The 22906-nt window shown below is 35.5% G+C and overlaps 3 protein-coding genes across 5 annotated transcripts in view; 2 read left to right on the top strand and 1 right to left on the bottom strand.

Moving 5' to 3' along the window:
- sfxn2 (sideroflexin 2) overlaps positions 1–8049 on the top strand; it is a 48202-nt gene extending 40153 nt beyond the window's left edge. For 2 of the 3 annotated variants that reach the window (XM_087274705.1, XM_087274706.1), the window contains 7 exons: positions 1350–1435; positions 1524–1584; positions 3128–3194; positions 3285–3334; positions 3590–3639; positions 3734–3781; positions 7016–8049. In XM_087274705.1, coding sequence (XP_087130831.1) covers positions 1350–1435; positions 1524–1584; positions 3128–3194; positions 3285–3334; positions 3590–3639; positions 3734–3781; positions 7016–7115 — 462 coding nt within the window. In that variant the 3' untranslated portion in view covers positions 7116–8049. The remainder of the gene's footprint in view (positions 1–1349; positions 1436–1523; positions 1585–3127; positions 3195–3284; positions 3335–3589; positions 3640–3733; positions 3782–7015) is intronic. The other variant, NM_212730.1, reaches the window with a different exon arrangement.
- Positions 8050–10193: 2144 nt separating this feature from the next.
- Positions 10194–22906, bottom strand: part of timp2a (TIMP metallopeptidase inhibitor 2a) — a 44359-nt gene continuing 31646 nt past the window's right edge. Inside the window, 4 exon segments of the mRNA NM_182874.1 lie at positions 10194–12581; positions 14542–14666; positions 16276–16387; positions 16475–16575. Coding sequence (NP_878294.1) covers positions 12384–12581; positions 14542–14666; positions 16276–16387; positions 16475–16575 — 536 coding nt within the window. The 3' untranslated portion in view covers positions 10194–12383.
- Positions 17413–22906, top strand: part of cyth1b (cytohesin 1b) — a 194977-nt gene continuing 189483 nt past the window's right edge. Inside the window, exon 1 of the mRNA XM_087274681.1 lies at positions 17413–17582. The gene's annotated coding sequence lies outside the window, so the exon portion shown is untranslated. The remainder of the gene's footprint in view (positions 17583–22906) is intronic.

Below are 22906 nucleotides of genomic sequence, written 5' to 3' on the forward strand. Positions count from 1 at the left end.
CTATGAAGTGTTATTTTACATTTCATTATTGAATTTCTGTACCTGTATACTGTTTGACTCCGTATCACCATGAAGCACTGTTTATTCAACTTTTTTGTTGCACTATTTTTTTTTTTTTTACAGGATTACAAAATCACTCCAATCAATCTAAATGAATAGTTTATTTCCTAATAGAGCTATTTAAGTCATCTGTTGAAATTGCATACATATCGCAATATATATATATATATATATATATATATATATATATATATATATATATATATATATATATATATATATATATATATATATATATATATATATATATATATGTCATAGAAAAGGGCGAAGCAGTGGCGCAGTAGGTAATGCTGTTGCTTTACAGCAAGAAGGTCGCTGGTTCGTGCCTTGGCTGGGTCAGTTGGGGAGTTTCCCCACAGTTTCTGTGGGGAGTATGCATGTTCTCCTTGCGTTCGTGTGGGTTTCCTCCGGGTACTCCGGTTTCCCCCACAGTCCAAAGACATGCGGTACAGGTGAATTGGGTAACTTTCCGTAGCGTATATAAATAAATTGTATTGCGCCAACTCCGCCAAGTGTTTAATGTAGTAATGAGATATATATATATATATATATATATATATATATATATATATATATATATATATATATATATATATATGAATAATTTAAACTTATTTAAATTTATAATATATTGTAATGAACAAAAAATGTGTAAAATGTGAAATATTTGGCGACGCGGTGGTGCAGTAAGTAGTGCTGTTGCCTCACTGCAAGAATGTCGCTGGTTCGAGCCCCAGCTGGGCCATTTGGCATTTTCGTGTGGAGTTAGCATGTTCTCCCCACATTCCCACTGAGTTTCCTCCGGGTGCTCTGGTTTACCCCACAGTTCAAAAACATGCGGCATAGGTGAATTGGGTAAGCTAAATTGTCCGTAGTGTATGTGTGTGAATAAGTGTGTATGGGTGTTTCCCATAGATGGGTTGCAGCTGGAAGGGCATCCGCTCCGTAAGACATAAGCTGGATAAGTTGACGGTTCATTCCGCTGTGGCGACCCAAGGTTAATAAAGGGACTTAGCCGAAAAGAAAATGAATAAATGAATGTTAAGTATTTACTTTAATGTTATATACTTTTGTGTAATAAAATAAAATACATATTTAATAAATTACATGCATACCTAAATATTTTACTTTAATTGTCAGTTATGGTAATCATTTACTTCATTACAATAAAATAACAGAAAAATAAAAAAAATAAAAAACTTTTTTTCCACTGTTTTCTGTGGTGACTCTGGATCTACATTTGCCGTGTTTTGTTTATTATCATCTGTTCTTCTCTGTGTCTTCAGAAAGCTCCTCCACTGGTGGCTCGCTGGGTGCCATTCGCTGCTGTCGCTGCTGCAAACTGTGTGAACATCCCAATGATGAGACAGCAGTGAGACTCCTGTTTTTTACCAGCTTTTTTCCTGTCAGTTTTGCAGGTTCAGATATTGGCATATTCAAACTGATTCTGTTCTATGCAGGGAGATTTTGCATGGCATTGCTGTGACAGATGAAGATGGAAATAAACTGGGCCACTCAAGGGTAGGAGACATTTACATTTCAGCTATTACATTAGCAGGTTTACATTTACCCTTGCAATAGATATCATATGTAACTTATCCATGCTTTATTTTGATTGTAAAGAAGAAGCTGTATATATTTCACAATACAAAAGAATACTGTGTGTGTGTGTAGTTATTTGCAAAATACTAGTATTCAGCTTAAAGTGCAATTAAAATGCTTAACTAAGTTCATTAGTTTCACTAGGCAAGTTTGGTTATTTAGGCAAGTCATTGCCTTGTTCTGTAGCCAAAAAAAATGTATATTTATTAAGGGCCTAATAATTGTAAATCCAGTTAAAGTTATAGGGAAAACAGTGGTCCCTCGCTATAACGCAGTTCACGTTTCGTGGCCTCGCAGTTTTGCAGATTTTTTTAGTGCAATTTGACATGCTGTTTTTCTACAGCACATTGTGTTCTGCGTCCTGACTAGCTGTAGGCCAATCAATCTTCTTTTACAGTACAAAATGCGTTCAACTTGCCAAATTTACATAAATCTTTGATTGCTAGCAATGTGACTCTGAAGTGCTGTACTGTATTTTTGCAAGTTTTCTCCCCACAATTTCGATGAAATGTTCTGCACTGTCAAAGGCACCTGCAATAGCACCCAAAAGGCAGAGGAAGATGCTAACCATCGCACAAAAAGTTGAACTTCTGGGGCCTCATGTACGAAGACTTGCGTGGAAATCTTACTAAAACATTGCGTACGCACATTTACAGTGCGTACTGTAAAAAAATTCAGATGTATGAAACACTGCGTATGCAGAATCTCACGCATATTCTTTTGTACATCCGAATGAACGTGAAACTGAGCGAAACATGCACGAACACAAAACCCAACGAAAAAGCAATGGCAAAATCAAGCAAAAAGAGAAAGTTTGAACAGAATGTGAATTGGAGGTGCTGCTTTCGGAGGTAGACCGGAGAAAAGCGGTGTTATTTGCAAGTTTGTATGTATATATATATGTATGTATATATATATATATATATATATATATATATATATATATATATATATATATATATATATATATATATATATATATATATATATATATATGTGTGTATATGTGTGTATGTATGTATATATATATATATATATATATATATATATATATATATATATATATATATATATATATATATATATATATATATATATATATATATATATATATATTATAATTTATTTTTTTGCTTCAAATGTACCACCTCCAATATGACCTGAAAAAACAACCCAAAAAATATTCTGTTTCCTTACTAAAAACTATTCTGTTCTGGGTCAGATGGACTTGAATACTGTACCAGTGTCAAAGAGATCTGAATGTGATGAATCTTTTAGTGATGACATTTTATCCAGTAATGCTTTTATTCAAAGTACCTTTAATGATACTTGAATAATGAGAACTCTAGATGTAGAAAAAACAACCAAATATGAAAATTGCAACATTCAATTAAAGCATTTAGTATATAAACTGTGTGTGTGTGTGTGTGTGTGTGTGTGTGTGTGTGTGTGTTTATGACAGAAAGCAGCTGTGAAGGGCATCACACAGGTGGTGATCTCTCGCGTTACCATGGCAGCGCCGGGCATGAGTGAGTGCAGAGTTTGACCAGTGTTTAACCATCAGATCTCAGTGCAGAAATAAAACCGCTGAATCCTGAGCCTTTCTGTCCTCTTTCCAGTCATTCTCCCCATTATTATGCAGAGGCTGGAGAAACACAGATTCATGCAGGTCAGTCTGAAGCTCTCTTGTGTTTAAGAAGCACCCATTGGAACCAACGGAGAAAGGATAGAAGAACTGCTTTATGATTTGCAAGGGTTTCTAGTATGAATTCACTTTCTTGTAACATCTAGTTATTATCAGGGGGGCATAAACATTTATTTTATAATGCTTCTTGATGTTGGCTAATGATCAGATGTGTGTTATATGCACTAATTGTGTTTGTAAATCTAATCTTATCTCATTCCCTTTTTCCTTCTGTTGCAGAAAATCACATTTCTTCATGGGCCGCTGCAAGTCATGATGGTCGGTGTGTTGTAAGTGATTTTGCTTCGCTTTATAAAAATAGCAATAATTAATATGTCAAATATGTTTCAGTAGAGGAAACTTCTGTCTATCTCTGCTTCACAGTTTGATCTTCATGGTTCCTGCGGCGTGTTCACTGTTTCCTCAGAGATGGTAACATTTGCATATACTGTACAGATTATATAGGGGGTTTTAATGCAGTAGTGTCATCAAATATACAGCAGGGAAATAAGTATTAAACATGTCATAATTTTTCTTAGAAAACATATTCCTAAAGGTGCTGTTGACATGAATTTTTCACCAGATGAATGCAACCAAATAAATCCATATATGCAAAGAAAACAATATGACTTAGTTTACAAATTAAGTTATGCATAATCAAGTGAAATGACGCTGAGAAAAGTATTGAACACATGAAGAAAGGGAGGTGTAGAAAGGCAGTGAAAGGCCAGACAGCTGCTGAAATCTTATTCAGCTGAAAGTTATTCAGCAACCATCTGGCCTTTGTCAGTGTAAATTAAAATTCGCTGTTTAAGTACAACATCTACATTATCAGTATGATGAAGCAATTCAATGATCCATAACACACCCAAAGAAACTCGAATGCTTTCAGAGAAAGAAAATTAAGCTGTAGAATGGCCCAGCAAATCACCTGACTTGAATCCAATATAAAATACAAAATAAATATCAAATTTGATAGACAAGACTCAAAGAACCATCAAGATTTTTGCATTCTGTTGAAGTCTGTGAAAAATAAATCACACATAAGCAATGCATATGACTTCATTCTCCATATTAGAGGCGTCTTTAAGCTGCAATCGTTAAAAAAAACTCTTATATAAAGCATTAAATCTATTTCAGTAGTTCAGTTCTCCTTGTGTCATTCCATTGCTGTTACACATAACTTATTTTTCAGATTTCTTTTGTTGTTTTTATGTTTGTATTGTTTGAGTTTTTACCAAACCCTGGTTTAATTCCATGTCAACAGCTCCTTTAGAAATATTATTCACAGAAAAAACATGACGTGTTCAAAACGTATTTTCCCCGCTGTAAGTGCAATAAACCTCCAGAAATGTTGGGGTTTAGTGTTTAAAAAAGTGTTTTATTTGACATGTTCATTATTTTCACTTTGACAATTAACATTTAATTAAATTCAAAAAGAGCTCATAGTTATGTAGCGATAAAATAATTGAGGACTTAATCCTAAATAAACTTTTAATTTAATAATAATTATTATTTTCATTTTGGTGAGGCAGTGGCGCAGTAGGTAGTGCTGTCGCCTCATAGCAAGAAGGTTGCTGGTTTGAACCTCGGCTCAGTTGGCGTTTCTGTGTGGAGTTTACATGTTCTCCCTGCCTTCGCGTGGGTTTCCTCCGGGTGCTCCGGTTTCCCCCACAGTCCAAAGACATGTGGTACAGGTGAATTGGGTAGGCTAAATTGTCCGTAGTGTATGAGTGTGAGTGTGGATGTTTCCCAGAGATGGGTTGCGGCTGGAAGGGCATCCGCTGCGTAAAAACTAGCTGGATAAGTTGCCGGTTCATTACGCTGTGGCGACCCCGGATTAATAAAGAGACTAAGCCGACAAGAAAATGAATGAATGATTGAATTATTTTCATTTTGTCAAATAACATGGTAACTCAGTTAGCAAAATTGCTTCGTTTTATAGTGAAAAAATACTGTTTTAAAAATTTAATTTTATATCAAGTAATTTTATTGTTTAATTTAATAAGTATTTATAATAAAATGTACTTCTACCGAATACAATTATTAATAATAGGTTCACTCCTACCAGTGCTTCCCACACATATACTTTACTTGGGCAGGCCCGCCAGGTATATTAACGGCTGCCCAAGTATATTTGGTGATCATTTGCGATCGATTAACTACTGGAAATTCTTCTCTTGCCCTACACATTTAGACCTGTCAACACTCCCACAGATTCTCATGCTCTGCAGACTTACAGAGATGTGTCTTTTGGGCACTTAAATATATGTCCGGCTGAGGTTTCTAAATGTCTTAAAATGTCTGGAATTCCACTTTCGCTTTCTAAAGATGTCGTTAATCATATGCGTTTTTGCATTACCTTTTTATTTAAGTCTATTTTTGCTTGGATTCACAGTTGACTGTGCGAGAGAAACATTAAATAAATAGCCTAATTCTTTGATAAACGACTCTATATACTTAGAGACCACAAAATGACATATTTACTGGCTGCAAAATATTTGTACACCATTAGAAAGGGTTAATCAACTCATTTGCCTTATGTACATAATCTATACTTTTTATTCTTGCAATTATTATAATTTTAGCACTATTTTTATTCCTTTTTACTGTCATATATTTCTCATTTTGCTATATATTTTATTAATTTGATGATTTTAATATATATTACATACTTTATACATATCTAAAATGCTTTGGCAATCCTGTACAAAATGCCACGCCAATAAAGCAACTTTTATGTTCCGTGAGTAAAAGGTTAGTTTCAGTCCGGCTACCACAGTAAATATATTTCAAACCCATGGGAAGCACTGCCTACTGATAATTATATAGTGGAAACATATTTTTAAAACTTATTTTAATTTTATACGTATTTCATTTTAAAAGTATTTCTAATGAAAATGTTCACCTACTGAATAAACGGATTACTAATGGGTTCACTCCTACTAGTGGAAACATATTTTAAAATCTTATTTCAATTTTATATAATTAATGTTAAATTTAATTCTTTAATTTTAAAAGTATTTCTGATGAAAATGTTCACCTACTGAATAAACGGATTACTAATGGGTTCACTCCTACTAGTGGAAACATATTTTAAAATCTTATTTCAATTTTATATAATTAATGTTAAATTTAATTCTTTAATTTTAAAAGTATTTCTGATAAAAATGTGCTCTTCTCCTACTGAATAAAATTATCAATAATGCATCTATTTAATTTTTTCATTTTATTGTACATACTCATTATTTTCCTAGCTTAGGAAGTATATGTTCTTAGATTTTTGCATCAATAAAAACTTAAATTGTTCAATTTATTTATTTTTAATTATTATTTTAACATGTAAATCAGTTGCTGAGTTTTCAGCTTCTTTAAAAAGTTTAACTTTTAACTTTATAGCATCAACATATTAAAAGTTTGTTGTTAATTTTACATTTGATAATTTCATTCATTCATTTCAAAAATACTTAAATTAAAACGCACTCCTAATAAATAAATGAATTACTAAGTCTTTTTGTTTCGCATCCTCATCACATTCCTAGCTTGATTAGCTTATATTTTTCTCTAGTTACTGCAGCTGCAAAAAAAAAAGAAAACAAGTTGTGCAAAATATTGTGGACTCTGCACTGAAGTAAACTAATCTGTTATTTGTTTATTGATTTTTAGTTCGATGGCTGTGTCAAAACTGGAGCCGGAGCTTAGAGAATCCATCATCTCTCAGTACGGGGAGCAAATCAGTCACGTTTACTTCAACAAGGGCCTGTGAGCGCTGGACACACACACACACACACACATTTTTGTTGATAAGGTTGTTAAAAAGAAGCGTTTTGGTTTGACATTTTGCTTTACGACCCAGAGAGATTTGCTGCAGTAAAGCCTAATATATGAAGAGTTGTTTTACAATTGGCCCTAAATGCTGCCGAGAATCAGTTTGATTTGATAGATAAGTTTTACAGAAAATTTCTGGAGATTGCTTGAACCTGATTTAGTCCTCCTGTCATGTATGATTTACCCTGAATAATTGCAAGCAGATTGTGAAGTTTGAAAGATATTTCCCTCTGATGCCAAACTCCATCTTCATTACCACATACATCTCTCAGAAAGCTGTCATTTTTAAGGTCTGATGCTTTAATGCCTTCTAAAGCCATCGGTTTTAACATGTTCTTAAACTGACAGAAACTTGTCGTGAAATATATATCATGTTTATGTTTGAAATACCAGTTACAAGCATAAAATTGTGAGTCTTTAAAGGGACACATCATCCAAAAATGTAAATTCTGTCATCATCCCTTCAATTGTTATAGATATTTTTTTATAGATATACAGGATATTTCAAAGAATGTTGGAAACTGGTAGGTGTTGACTTCCTTATTTTTTTACTGGTTTCCAACATTCTTCAAAGTATCTTCTTTTGTGTTCAACACAGAAGTTTGTAACCACTTGAAGGTGTGAATGGTGAGGAAACCTTCACTTTTGGATGAATGCTCCATTTAAGGTTCAGGTTTAAAGAGTGTTTTGTGGATGTTGTGTGCCTTGCATTTACATTTAAAAAAAGGAAAGCAAAGATTGATGCGCTCGTAGTCTGACCTCACTGTGAACTATCTGAGTTCTGTACTTGTTTTCATCATTATGAGATGATGAAATGAACAGACAGCTGTCGAAATAAACCCCTGAACTCGTGAGAGTTCAACCAAAGTGGACCTTGTGTTTAATTTATCGTCGCCTGAATTCGCTCTTCATTCCTGCCACATGAGGGCAGTGTCTGATCATTCGAGTTTTTAAAAATGTAAATATGAAAAACTTCTTTCAGATGCTCTATGATATATACTGTAAAAGGCCACAAGAGGAGGTCAGTATTATGATATATACTGTAAAAGGCCACAAGAGGAGGTCAGTATTATGATATATACTGTAAAAGGCCACGAAAGGAGGTCAGTATTATGATATATACTGTAAAAGGCCACGAGAGGAGGTCAGTATTAAATATTATATATATATATATTATATTATATTTTACAATTAAGCTATTTCATTTGCTACATACTACGTACAATAGGGCTGCATAGTATTGAAATTTTTTTTCTTTATATATATATTATAATAATATATATTTATATATATATATATATATATATATATATATATATATATATATATATATATATATATATATATATATATATATATATATATATATATATATATATTTATATATATATATATATTTATTTATATATATATATTTATTTATATATATATATATATATATATATATATATATTATTTTTTTTATATATATATATATTTTATATATATTTATATATTTATATATATATATAATGACTTAACTCTTTTTGCAAAGACTTTAGATTGATTGGGTTGATTTTATAGGGGAGTGAAATATAAATATATTTGTATTTGATTTAATAATACATTTAATAAACAAAATTGTAATAAATAAACAGTGGGGCAAATATTAAAGTAAAATAAACAGTGATTTATGGTTTTCTGTGGAGATTCTAACAGTATTCAGTTACAGAAACTGAATAATCAAATTAATAATGCATATTCTTCATCATAAAAATGGTTTGATAAAATAAATCTTTATTAAACTTATTTGTGCTCAATTGAAATGCTTTGAACTCTCTTAAAATGCTTACATTGTCACAGGCCTTAAAAAACATGCAAATGAGTAACTTTCACTCTATTATGCTTAAATTCTGCAGGATCTCTTCAAGTCTCTTGTGTTTTGACCGGTGGTACCTGATCGTCTATAATCCTAACTCAACATTGCATATATTGAGATGGGATTATTGCGGACACACACATTGCGATATTGATGATTTGTGCAGCTCTATTATATATTGTATTTGCTTGGTTACACTTATTAATGCAACATAAAAAAATATTTGTATATATGAATTTATAATACAAGTAATTTAATATATTGGGTTCAATGGTTCAACCTTTGCCTTGATTTACTGAACATGATTTACAGCCAATAAAATGTCATTCAGTGTTACACTAGTTCATTAAATAGCTCAAATAATTGTCAGGCGTATTTACAAGTATTATACTTGGTCGCTATCCTTTAAACCACTGGATTTTTCAACATTTTGAATAATATATTTGTAAAATGTATTGTTATATTATATTTAAAAAATAAAATGTAGCATGTTCTCTTGGTTTTATGTATATACAATTGAAGTCCAGGTGGTTCATTCTGCTGTGGTGACCCCTAATAAATAAGGGACTAAGCTGAATGAATGGATGAATTGAAGCCCAAATTATTAGTCCTCATGTTAAACTTTCATTCATTATTAATTTCAGTGAATTTGAACAGACCAAGGCCATTTTCACAATATTTTCTATAATAGTTCTTCTTCTCGTAAAGTCTTGCACTTGCAATTCACACTGAATACTAGTATCTTCCAAAATATGACCTAAAATAATATGTTCTGCCGCCATGACAAAGACAAAAGAAATGAGTTATTAGAAATTAGTTATTACAACTATTATGTTTAGAAATGTGTTGAAAAGTATCTCTCGGCTAAACGGCACTTAGGGATTTTTTTCTAAAAACTACCAATTTTACGCAGGAGACTTCAACTGTGTAATAATATAGGTCAGAATAAATATTTAGTTTTATTTATACATCTGTTAGACTGAACATTATTTCACGCATTTGAAGTTTTCACAAAATCTTCTTAAACCTTTGAAGCATACATTTGGACCGAATAATTATTCATTGAAAATAAAGTGACTTTTATAAATGTAATGTGACCACCAAAATGACTCATAAATAAATATGCGCAGACTTAAAAGCATTAATGGGACCAGCTGATGTAGTTTAATATTTTTTTATTTGGTAATACTGTATATTTATCCGTCAAGTGAACGTCGACATGAGAATTACACAAAGCATCAAAGACATGCATAGTCTGCTTCTTCTACCACAGCTTTTGTCATGTGGTTCAGACACTAGGTCTCACATTCCTGCTCTTTTTCAGCAAATCATGAAAGAGAAAGACAAAAGACTGGTAAAAAATAACACAATGATCATATAAATCAAAGGTAATAACGCATTTTAAAAAGTATAAACGTGAAAAACAAAATCAATTAACTTACGCCATTAGAGTTCAATAACAATTAATACAAAGCCATTTAAGTAGTTATAGCTCGATGCATATTAAACATTAACCTTTATATAGCCTATTCGTCCAAGCTTGTTTATGACAATGCTTCTGGTGTGAAGAAGAGAAGTGAGGATACTGAATCAAAAATCTTAATTTAAATCACACACAAAAAAGCGTTGTACGTTAATGCTGGAACACTGACAGCCAAAACGGAAAGGTGTGAATTGAACAATTACTTATTAAAGGGATTGTTCACCCAAACATATTTACTGACCCTTAAGTGCTTCCAAAATACTGTAGAGTTTCCAAAATGTTGTTAAAATACCTTCTTCTGGGGTCAAGAGAAGAAAGAAACTCGAACAGTTTTGGAATAAGTGAAAGGTTAGTAAGTTATGATAGAATTAACATTAATGGGTGGACTGTCCCTTTAAGAATGCTCCCTTTGTCAATACAAATGATCTCGGTGTTGAGTTTATACAATGATAGCGACGCATTAAATCGATCAACACTTTTATTGTTGCTTTCGTCAGTTCAACAGCGCTTTTCACTCCCTGTCTCTCAATCACTATAACCACATGGTTCACTCTGGCGAAGCGCCTAGCAACTAGTATTCAAACGCCTCGCCCTCAGTCAATCACATGACTTGGCAATGCCCAATCAGAGGACAGCTGCAACAATCCAACTCCATGCCTTCCTCTCAAGCCGCCAATAAACTCCTGAGTTTATTGACAGCACAGGAGGAAGGAACATCGCTCTTTGTTTCCTCTTCCTCAGCGCATGCTTAGAGGCCTGTGCTTTTGCATGCCAATCCAATCAGCCTTGTTTTACTACAGGGGAAAAACCAAGGGTCTTCCCATTACCATGGCAACTAAAGTCTCGGGTACCTCCTCGGTACGTAAATGACACAATACAGAAGATAAAAAAGGAACTTAGATAATTGTAAGTCGTAAAGTAAAACAAGAACAAATTAAAATGAGTTACAAAAAAAAAAAAAGAAAAGAAAAGAGGAGACAGTCCTCTTGGTTTTGTCTTTAAAAAGTGCAAATAGTATCACTGAACTATTAACGGAGGAATAAATGCACAAATTGTGGGCGTTCGAGACTAAGTATATATACAGACATATTGACAAAACAAATTAGGGATGGTTTATTTATAAATGTACGTAAAAACGTTGAATTTGTTGTATATTGCTAACACTAGAAACTGCTGTCAGATTATGAATCCTTAATTTTTTCAGGGGGTATACACGAAGGATGTGTTGTGAAAAGCAGTGGAGGTGAAATGAAGAACAGCTTCATATACAACAGTTCTGAAATTTGGTCAGCAGCACAATTTTGTTTCCGTCACAAATTCCTGACTAGCGACATTAACTTTGGTCTTTAATTTGCTTTTCCCTAAACCCCAGTTCTTTCCAGGTCCCCGCACATCTTTGAACTATCTGGGAAGTCCTGCCTCACCATTTATCTGAGTGGACCAATTGGCATGGCTTTGGGGAAATTACGCTACCTTCAAAAGTAATACTTTCACTACCACCCCATGTGGGTTTGAACTGGATTACCAGAAATTGAAAATACCAAATGAGCTGAGCGACTGCAGTTTTGGGAGATTGTAAAGAGATCCTTTGTGCAGAGAGAAATCTAAGCGCTGTTTTGGGGGGCAGAAAGTGCTCTCGTTTTAAAGGATTGTCCCACACCCGATGGAGAGCCAGCCTTGGGTGGGGTTGTTACATTCGCTTCATTCTGTCTCATGTTGCGATATCTAAAGAAGACTGTACACTAAATCTAGCCTGTTTCAATTTGGTAGAGTTTTGTCTTTATGCCGATATTATGTTACACCTCATCTATGATTTTTGTAAGAATCTCAGATCGGGTGATGTGGAGAAGGGAGAGAGAGATGTTTTAAGGGTCTTCCACATCCAGAAACTCTTTTTTGGGAGGCGCGACTCCGCGGTACCAGGCGCAGGAGCCGTCTCCTCTCTTGATGCAGGCGTAGTGGTCAGACTGGCGCCCATGAATTATCTTCTCCGTCACCCAATCTGTCCACAGACACTCCTCTGGGGCGCTGATCTCGCATGGGAAGGTCGCACAGCGTGTGATCTGGGTTAAGCAAAAACAATGTTTGTAAACTGGGTGTGATACTGGGTCTGTTTTTTGTTTTAAAGCATCACGTGAGGTTGGCTAAATGAAATGTGCAAATGCTACATATATTATAACAAGGTAAATACTACTTGGGTAAAGTGCAAGTAGTGTGTGTTGACATCTAAAAATGCAGAAAGATTTGAGGTGTCATATTTATGCATAGTACATTTACATTTAGTCATTTAGCAGACGCTTTTATCCAAAGCGACTTACAAATGAGGACAAGGAAGCAATTTACACAACTAAGAGCAACAATGAATAAGTGCTATAGGCAAGTTTCAGGTCTGTAAAGTCTAAGAAGGGGAAGTATTAGTAGTATTAGTAATTTATTATTATTTTTTTTTGTACAGTTAGTGTGATATTTAAAGAGGCAATTGCAGATTAGGAAGTGAAGTGGAGACTAAATAGTTGAGTTTTTAGTCGTTTCTTGAAAGAAGCGAGTGACTCTGCTGTTCTGATGCAGTTAGGGAGTTCATTCCACCAACTGGGCAGATTGAGCGTGAGCGTTCGCGAAAGTATGATCCTAGTATGATCCTCACAAGCTATTCTTGCACTAACTCCATCTAAACCTTTTTAATTTTACTTAAATATAATCAGCTTTGGAGGTTAAAGGATTTTAGCCCTAATGTGGTTGAACAGATTGATGGATAAACTCCTGGATAGTTGGATGGACTGGTAGATGGATGATTGGACGGATAAATACTTGAATGTTAGATGGATTGATGTACACATGAATGGAACTATCGATATATAGATAACCTGATAGATGGGTGGGTGGATGATGGATAAACTCTTGGATAGTTGGATAGACTTACAGATGATTAGATAGATGGGTAACTGGATAGATAAACAATCTAATGTTTGGATGGATTGATGTACAGATAGATGGACCAATAGATATATAGATAAATAAGCAGATAGATGGGTGGGTGGATGCTGGACAAAGTCTTGGAAAGTTGGGTGGACTTACAGATAATTGGATGGATGGGTGATTGGATAGATAAATAGTCGAATGTTTGGATGGATTGATGTACAGATGCATGAACCAATAGATAACCAGATAAATGGGTAGGTGGATGATGGACTTACAGATAATTGGATTTATTGGTGATTGGATGGATAAGTAATCGAATGTTTGGATGGATTGATGTACAGATGGATGTACCTATTGATAGACAGATAACCAGGTAAATGGGTCGGTAGATGATGGATAAACTCTTGGTTTGTTGGGTGGACTTACAGATAATTGGATAGATGGGTGATTGGATGGATAAATAGTTGAATGTTTGGATGGACTGATGTATAGATAGATGGACCAATAGATATATAGACAAATAGATATATGGATAATGGATGGGATGGATGGATAGACTGGTACTTCGATGGATGAATGAGACAGACAGACAGACAGTTTGACTAATAATTGGAGTAATGGATGAACAAGACAACTGGATAGATGGATGAATTGGTACACTGATAATCAGATGGATAGATAATCGGATGAATGGGTGAATAATGGTTGCATAGACAGACAGACACAGGCAATAATACATTTAGGGTTGGATGGAAAGATAACTGGATGGATGGATGGATGGACAAGCATATGATATATAACTGGATGAATGGATGGACTTATAATCGGATGGATCAATATAACTGAATGGGATGGATGGATGATCTGGCACTTGATATTTAATTGGATGGACAGATGGATATAAAGGGGGGTGAATAAATAGACAGAAAGATTAATTTGCCTGTCATTCTAATTCAAAATCCCATTTTGCGTACCTCAGGTCATGACCAGTTCAAATAAAATGAAACAGAGCCAACTGTTCAAACTCTGAATTTTGCTCACTTGTTGACAGTATGTTTTACAGTGATAATTATTATATGTCCCTCCAAAGTTTAATATCCTCACCTTGCAGTCACACCCCATCTGATAGCGCTGACTAAGGCTCTTCTTCTGGGTGGCACTCATGGATTCCCAGGGCATGATGAGATCACACAGAGTCACGTGCATCTTACCGTTGGCCTCCGCCTTGCCTGAAAACACACAGTGTGCAGACAAAACAAACTGAACAGTCTGTCAACATCTGATAGTCATGGGCACATCAAGACTCAGCAGACAAAACAACAGCACAGCAGAATACAATAACATGTCGCCACGTTTACCAAACGCCGCTTTGTTCTAGAATAAACTGTACCCTTCTGTTAGTCATCTACTGTTCTTTATTATGACTGAACCACATTACGGAGGTCATCACAGAGTCAGCGACAGAATTTGGTGAAAAACACTACACACAAAAAGGTTTTTGTTGAAGTATAGCCAACCACAAAGTTCACAGAATGGGAGGGAATGTACAAATACAATGACATAAACAAGCTATTTTAGCTCTGGTTACAATTTGAAACTTGTGCAGTTTGTGCTCAGTGTGGAGAAGTCGACGTGTGCCCTGAAAACACAACCTCAGCAGTTACTCCACACTACAGGATCAGCTCTCTCATTATTTTACCTCCCCTCCTCCTCGAAAACTTGGGCTTTAAAGGCAATTGCTACCCTCCACAGACCTCTGCCTTGTCAACTCTGTAATTTGGGCTCTGCTGGAATGGGCTAAGATGGGGAAACCAGAAGTTTCTGTGTTCATCTTTTGTCGTTCTTTTATATTCTGTGTTTTTTCCCTTCGGAGTTGCCTGCTCAGCAAGTTCATTAGAAAAAGAGGAGAGGAGCTGAAATCCAGCTTTAAATTCAGCACGTTGCACATCATCAACTCACAGTTTGTAAACTTCTGTCCTGTCTGAAAATGGATGGCCTCGAGTGGAGCACGAGCCAACTGGCAAGTTCTTTGCTGTGAAGGCTGTAAGCAATAGTGTTGTTTTGTGGATTGACTACACTGTAAAAATGTCTGTTAATTAACAGGTTCTGTTTGATTCATAGTTTTCTTATTTATTTATGGTTCTGAATTGCATCGATTATTTATCGATTTTTAGTTTGAAAAAGTATGAATAAAGTATGAATAGATAGAAAGTTTAATATCTAGTTTTACACAGCCTGACAGCAAATTCAGATGTGGAATATCACATGTTTATAAGTATTTCTCATTTGGAGATATGATGTGTTAAAGTTGGTTGCAATGGTAAGTTGATGGGACTTTTCGGAGTTTTCCGGGACAGTTTTTGAAAAACCGAAAGTCGGATCAGTTAGAAAAGATATACCATGCCAAGTCAGACCACTCTTAAGGTCTGACCAAAGTTTGTTGGTCATAACATTAAAGCCCTAGGAAGAGATATAGTCCGAATTTTTAGTCTCAGAAGAATAATAATAAGTTTAAACAGGATTTCAATAGGTTGGCTTTCTCAAGCCAACAAAATTAGGTCTGTAAAATAACTAAAAAAGTACTGGCAGTCTATTGCCAGGTTTTTGTACAGTAATTTCCAACATCAACCCACTTCAAGCTATTAAACATGTCAATAAAAGTAACCTTTTTTAAACTTGTCAACATCAAAAGTTGTCGGAGGAAAGATCAAGGTCCCATAATGCAATACAAAAGGATAAATAAATGAAAAACATCAATCCCAATATATGGACAACAGATAAATATTACAGATATTTTTTTCACAGTGTACATTTACTTGCCCAAAACACAATTTTTACCTGAGATGAGATACTCCTTCTTGCCGTTTGTGTCCAAATTGGTCACTCCACACACTGCAGATGAGGGCGCAGTGAAGACCACGTCAATGTGGCGGTCCGGGCCTTTAAACATCTGCATGAGGACAACAAATCTTTTAATCCAATGAAAGGCATTTCCAATGGTGGATAGGTTTTAACAGCTGCCATTTTCGTCCCTCACCTTGATCTGCTTAATCTCATATTGGATCCGCTTGATCGGGTTCCCATAAATATCGTTCCCAGAATCCACTTCTTTTTTTCCAACCACCTTGGCTCTGATTACTGGAGAGAAAAGATTCATGAATGGGTTATTTTTATTAACTGCTAAAACAAGGTATTATAAATGCTATAAGTAAAAATAAGACCATCAGACACTGTAAAAAGCAATTAGTGGAATGAGTAAACCTGTTACCCTAAAATTATTAAGTAAATTGATCATTAAAAATAATTAAGTTAACTTAACACTTCAAAATACTGTGGGTTTACTAATCAATAGTAATAGCCAAAACCAGTTTAAACTAGGGCTGGGCCTATAAACGATATTATATTGAACAGCAATAAAATTTATGTCAATAACAATGATAAGCTCTGGACTTTCTTTTACTGTATACAGATTTAAGAGCCAATTGCACAGCAGAAATATGCAACAATGGGAATTTTGAAATGTGGTGATATTAGAGATGTATTTTCAGCCACTGAAAATGTATCGCCTGAAAATTTTATGCCGTTTATTGGACCCTCTAATTTTTGTGGCTTTAGTCATTGTTGGGGTACTCTTTTAAATCTGGAAGCATTAACAACTTATATCGAAAAAATATTGTTATCGTTCCAAATAGAAAATAATTATAGAGATTGCATACTTGCCATATCGTCTAGCCCTAGTTCAAACACAATAAATCTGTCTTAATGCACTTGATGAACCTCCCAGTTTGAACTGATTGCTGTCTATATTTTCAGAACATGTTTAAACCAGTGCAGTTATATAAACTACTTTAAAAACAAATGAAAGAAAATGTAAATTATGAGTTGAGAATAACATGACTAAAAATGTATAACTGTTTTCCAAAATATATATTCAAATTTATCCGAATGATAGAAGCCCAACGCATCGAAGGAGACGCATTTCCAAACATAAACATATTAGCATGGGCACGACCAAGCTAAAATTGTGTGACTGAAACATTTCCAAGATGGCCACCTTGTTGTGACTACACCAATTTCTGTTAGCATAGCATTTCTCCAAGCAGGGGATTTCCAGTTCCCGGCATGCTTTACACTGGAGTAATGGGGTGAGTAAAGGCTGAGTGTTGTTTGAATGCTTTTTGAGTAGAATTTGAAAAGTGGAGGTGCTTTTTTATTGCTTTGTTTTGTTGGAATATGACAGAAATTTTGTTATGTGATGGTGTTTGGATCACCATTGTGGAAAGCTTGTGTTTAAGAGTTATAATTCTCATGCTTGAATGCTCTGTTGTTAGCATTAGTTACAGTTAAATTAGTTTGGCGTGTCATTTTATCATTTAAGCAAATCCAGTCACTGTTTACAGTTTAATTAAATGTTGAAAAAACCCATTTCCAAAGTTTGAAGCTACTGTCAGCAACTATATTAAGTTCAGCTAAAGACTTTATTTTCTGAGTGTGGAGTTTTCTGAAAGTTTTTCCACCTCTATTTGGACTTGGTAAAATATACAAACTACAGCACGAGGCCTGGAGAGATTCTGTCTCATCATCATGAAAAGATGAAAAGGCATATGACTCCGGTACGGTACTTTCTCCATGCCACCTCTCATCTGAGGCCTTGTCTAAACACCAGCGAGAGGTCTCTCTCATATAAAGAGAGTCATGCCCTCAAACCCAAATCCCATTTCCTGCAAGTTGAGCGTTTGCAGCTGTCCGACTTTTCTTTAGCTTTCTTTGTCAGGTCAGCCAACATGCGGCAGAGAAGCTGACACATGACAACCTTACGCTGACTCATTCATTCTCCTGACTCCTATATTCACCCTTATTTTCCTTCATCCTTTCTAAATGGTTGTTTTTTTATTCACAAAAAAATAGCATGGAGATTATGTGATTTAAATGAAGCATCTTTAGGACTCACTGTCTATGCTTTTGACAATCTCCAAATTTCCTCCATATCTGCCTTGTACAGACAGCTTAGCTTTGACAGATGTGTAAACTGAGATGCAAATCTTCTAAACTGTCTATTACATTAAACTTAGCTGCTTATACTAAAAGAGCAGTTGTAAACAATGATTTCATGCTTTATTGTTTGCGATAAACTCTACCAGATTAGATTTTAGAGATCTTTTAAGTGACTTTATGATGCATTGTAAATTTAAACATTTGTGATAATGGATTCTTCTCATTAATGATGTCAAACACAGATATGCTGTATTTGTTATTGATAGATGGTAGAGAAGCTGTATTGTTTACTTGTTGGTCTTGTCTACATTTGCCTAGTAAACCAACGAGGAAACTATAACAGGCTAAAGTTGCTCTCACGGCTAAAATTGTCTTAATAAATGGGTAGATCAAGTCGCTGCTTGAAAAACTGTTTGCTAAGTTGTCCAGATATATACTGGAAATCACACTTTTTGCAGTGTATTCACCCATAAATAGCCAGTTCCACAGTGTACATAGCCATTTGGTGACCTAAAATGAGAAGCAGTGTCAATATGCAACATTTATTTGTGTTGGCAATGCCTCTGGCAAGATCAAGAAAGGGGAACAGATATTTTAGGATTCTGGGGTATTTCATGTGCATGTCAGCTGCACATTGCACAAAATGAACCAACAGCAGTGACAAAGATTTATTGTCTTTATTTATGCATCAACTAACGCAGTTTCTTCCAACTGGGTTATGTGTGTGTGTTCTCACACTTGTAACACACCAAGAATATTATATTTTCATTTTGGTTCACTTAGTGTTCACACTGTGATTTTTAAGGCTTACCTTAGGATATAAAATAAAAATAAATGCTTTTATGATGTGTTCTGGGTGGTGCAGTGGGTAGCGCTGTCACCTCACAGCAAGAAGGTCGCTGGTTCGAGCCTCGGCTGGGTCAGTTGGCATTTCTATGTGGAGTTTGCATATTCTACCTGGTTTCCTCCTGGTGCTCCAGTTTCTAAATTGTCTGTAGTGTATGTGTGTGAATGAGAGTGTATGGGTGTTTCCCAGTGATGGATTGCAGCTGGAAGGTCATCCGCTGCGTGAAACATATGCTGGATAAACACATGCTGAATGAATGGATGATGTGTTCTGAACACGCTTGTTGTATGTGTGAACATGGTGGCCTTTTTCAGTTAACTAGTGAATAGCTTTTAAAATGTGTAAGGACACACGTTTATAATACCTGTATTGAATTTTAATTTGGAAACATATCAACTGTCAAGAAAAAACAGACATGCTTGAGCATTCAGAGGATTTTATGGTTGCATTTTGTGACCGTATGCTTATTTTTGGTTTGTTTAGGTCCTTGTTGTATTCGTATTTTACATGGAAGTAGAACTACAGAGCTATAGAGCCAGTATAGCACAATCGAACCAGAGTTAGTTTTCATTGCACTTGGACTGCCAAGTGAGAAAACACCCTAAGGTACATTGGGAACTGAATAGTAATGACACAATGCATCACCATAGATGTAATTGTTGCAGAAATAGCAAAAAATGTCCGCAGATTCCGTCTGGCCCTTCTGAGAAGATATAGACGTCTGGGAAGATATAGACAAACAAAGTCATATTTACAGTTTTTGCCACAAAACAAGTGTTCTCGGAGCTTTGTATGATTACAGTTGATTCACTAAAGACACATGCAATGGTGAGAAACATTTTTGGTTCCTTTTCTGAACTTTTAACTCATCAAGGGTGCGTTTCCCAAACAACGACATAACTCACAGCTGAACTATCATAGTACGATGCATCATTTGGGAAAAGAACAATGTATTTACGAGTGTTTCCCAAAACCCATAGTTTCTCTGTCGCAGATTCATTGTTTGAACTACGTTAGTTATAACGGAAAACGTTTATTATGACACTCTAAACCGGCTGGAGTAACAATTTTTTTATGTTTTTTGAAAAATTATATTCTTTTACACGCACACACATTTAATAAACATCCAGTATTAGTTTTGGTAAAAACATACACTGTTTCCATATTAATTGAAATATACAGTTGAAGTCAGAATTATTAGCACCACAGAATTATTAGCCCCCGTTTATTTTTTTCCCCAATTTCTGCTTAATGGAGAGAAGATTTCTTCAACACATTTTCAAACATAATAGTTTTAATAACTCATTTCTAATAACTGATTTATTTTATCTTTGCCATGATGACAGTAAATAATATTTTACTAGAAATTGTTCAAGACACTTCTATACAGCTTAAAGTGACATTTAAAGGCTTTATTAGGTTAACTAGGCAGGTTAGGGTAATTAGGCAAGTTATTGTATAAGTATGGTTTGTTCTGTAGACTATTAAAACAAAAATAGCTTGAAGGGGCTAATAATTTTGACCTTAAAATGGTTTTTAAAAAATTTTAATCTGCTTTTATTCTAGCCGAAATAAAACAAAGACTTTCTCCAGAGAAAAAAATATTATCAGACATACTGTGAAAATTGCCTTGCTCTGTTCAACATTATTTGGGAAATATTTAAAAAAGACAACCAAAAAAAAAATAAAAAATAAATTCAAAGGGGGCTAATAATTCTAACTTCAACTGTATGTAAATGGCACATATAGGGCATATATGTTTCTTTAACAAATATTATTGAGAATATCCCATATTCTATTTTAACATAAAACCACTTGGCTAACATGTATTCTAATCTCATATATAAAACATAAATATAGAAAAATTCTACTTAATAATAATAATAATAACTTATTGCTATGTTTATTATTATTAAGTTGAATCTTGTTTATTTATTTATTAATTGTAAATATCTACTTTTACAATTTGACACATTTAAACCACTGCAGAAATGTTTTAACCAACAGGCCCATGTCATATACAGTAAAGATACATTTCTTAATAATAAATAACCTCTTATAAATTAAAACCATTAACGTATGCTAAATTGTTTGTTTTTCACAAGCTTCTAAGACTTAATGTAAATTCCACTTTTAAATAATAGATTACCTATAACTTTCCTCATAAGCCACGGCTGAGTTTAAAATGACATCAATGTTTTCAAAGTGCACTGCGAAGGTGAAATTGAGTGAAATTGTCAATATGAGGATCAATTAAACTGAACTAAAATCATTTCAAGTTTAAATGTCAGAAGGTTCAAAGGAAAAGGGCATAGGGAGAATAACTGGAAATAGAACACAACCAGGAACTCTGTTTCTAACGTTCGAGGTTACTAAAGTAACCCTTCGTTCCCCGAGGAGGGGAACGGAAGCACTATAAGTGGATTTGATTGTAAAATCCACGCATTGGGAGGTTCGGTTCAGAAGCTACTCGTCTGAAAGAGTATTGAACGGGCCAATTAAGAATGAATTGGCAGCGCAAGCCTGCGCAGGTGAGCGGCATAAGCAATCAACTGAGTATATAAGCTCACCTGGCGCAGCAGACGCTATCCTTTTTAAGCTGAAGAGACTTTCAACAGCTAAGGGACAGTCATTATGGCGACGGAGTATAGTGCTTCCGTTCCCCTCCTCGGGGAACGAAGGGTTACTTTAGTAACCTCGAACGTTCCCCTTCGGGGGGAACTTCAGCACTATAAGTGGATTTGATTGTAAAATCCACGCATTGGGAGCCCATTGAAAGCGCCATAATGACTGCACCTTACCAACACCCCCGATGAGGAGATAGTCAAGCAAGCGTGACGCACCCACATCATGGGGGGCGCGGTCCTCCAACGTGTCCCTGGCCCTAATTTATCCTACTTCAACAGAAGTTTTACGGATTTATATATATTTTTTGGGAAGTCGTGAGCATCTAGATAATTCTAGGAAAATACGACAGTACGTTGGGAAGCGTGCAATCCCGATAGGGAGGACGCTGCGGAGGCCATCCGTTACCCAAGGGGGGATAGATGGCAGAATTTACATATGGACTAGCCCTAAAAAGGGGGAGTACGCATAGCAAAAGAGTGGTTAGCGGGGAGGGAAGACACGGGTCCGCCCAGGGGGGGGGGACTTAACCGTGGCTGAATAAGCATATGGGATCGCCTAGTGGGGACCACGCATAGCAGGCACCTTTACCCAAAACGCGGGCTGACCAGCGGGCAGACCTACAACGTAGTGGGCCAGCAAGTGACTCCTCCGCTGAGTCAGTGCTGGGGGCCACGGAGGAATCTGCAGGGCTCACCTGACGGGGAACTTTACTGACAGATAAAAAGGCGCACGTATCTCCGTGTTAGGGAAAATGGCGCAGCAAGCGTGTTTCAACACCCTACCGAATTGTTTCCTCAATCACCAAGGGTTACCTAATACCCTTGAGGAAACCGGCTCCACTCGCAGATTGTAAAACCTTGCAAATGTGTTGGGTGTCACCCAGCCCGCAGCTCTACAGATGTCTGTTAGAGGGGCGCCGCGTGCGCGCGCTCGAGAGGATGCGAAGCTCCGAGTGGAGTGCGCACGCGCTCTCGGGGGACGCGGCTCATCTCGGCTCTG

Source organism: Danio rerio, chromosome 12, assembly GCF_052040795.2.
Source record: "Danio rerio strain M-AB ecotype USA chromosome 12, GRCz13ab, whole genome shotgun sequence".
Classification (NCBI taxonomy): Eukaryota; Metazoa; Chordata; class Actinopteri; order Cypriniformes; family Danionidae; genus Danio; species Danio rerio.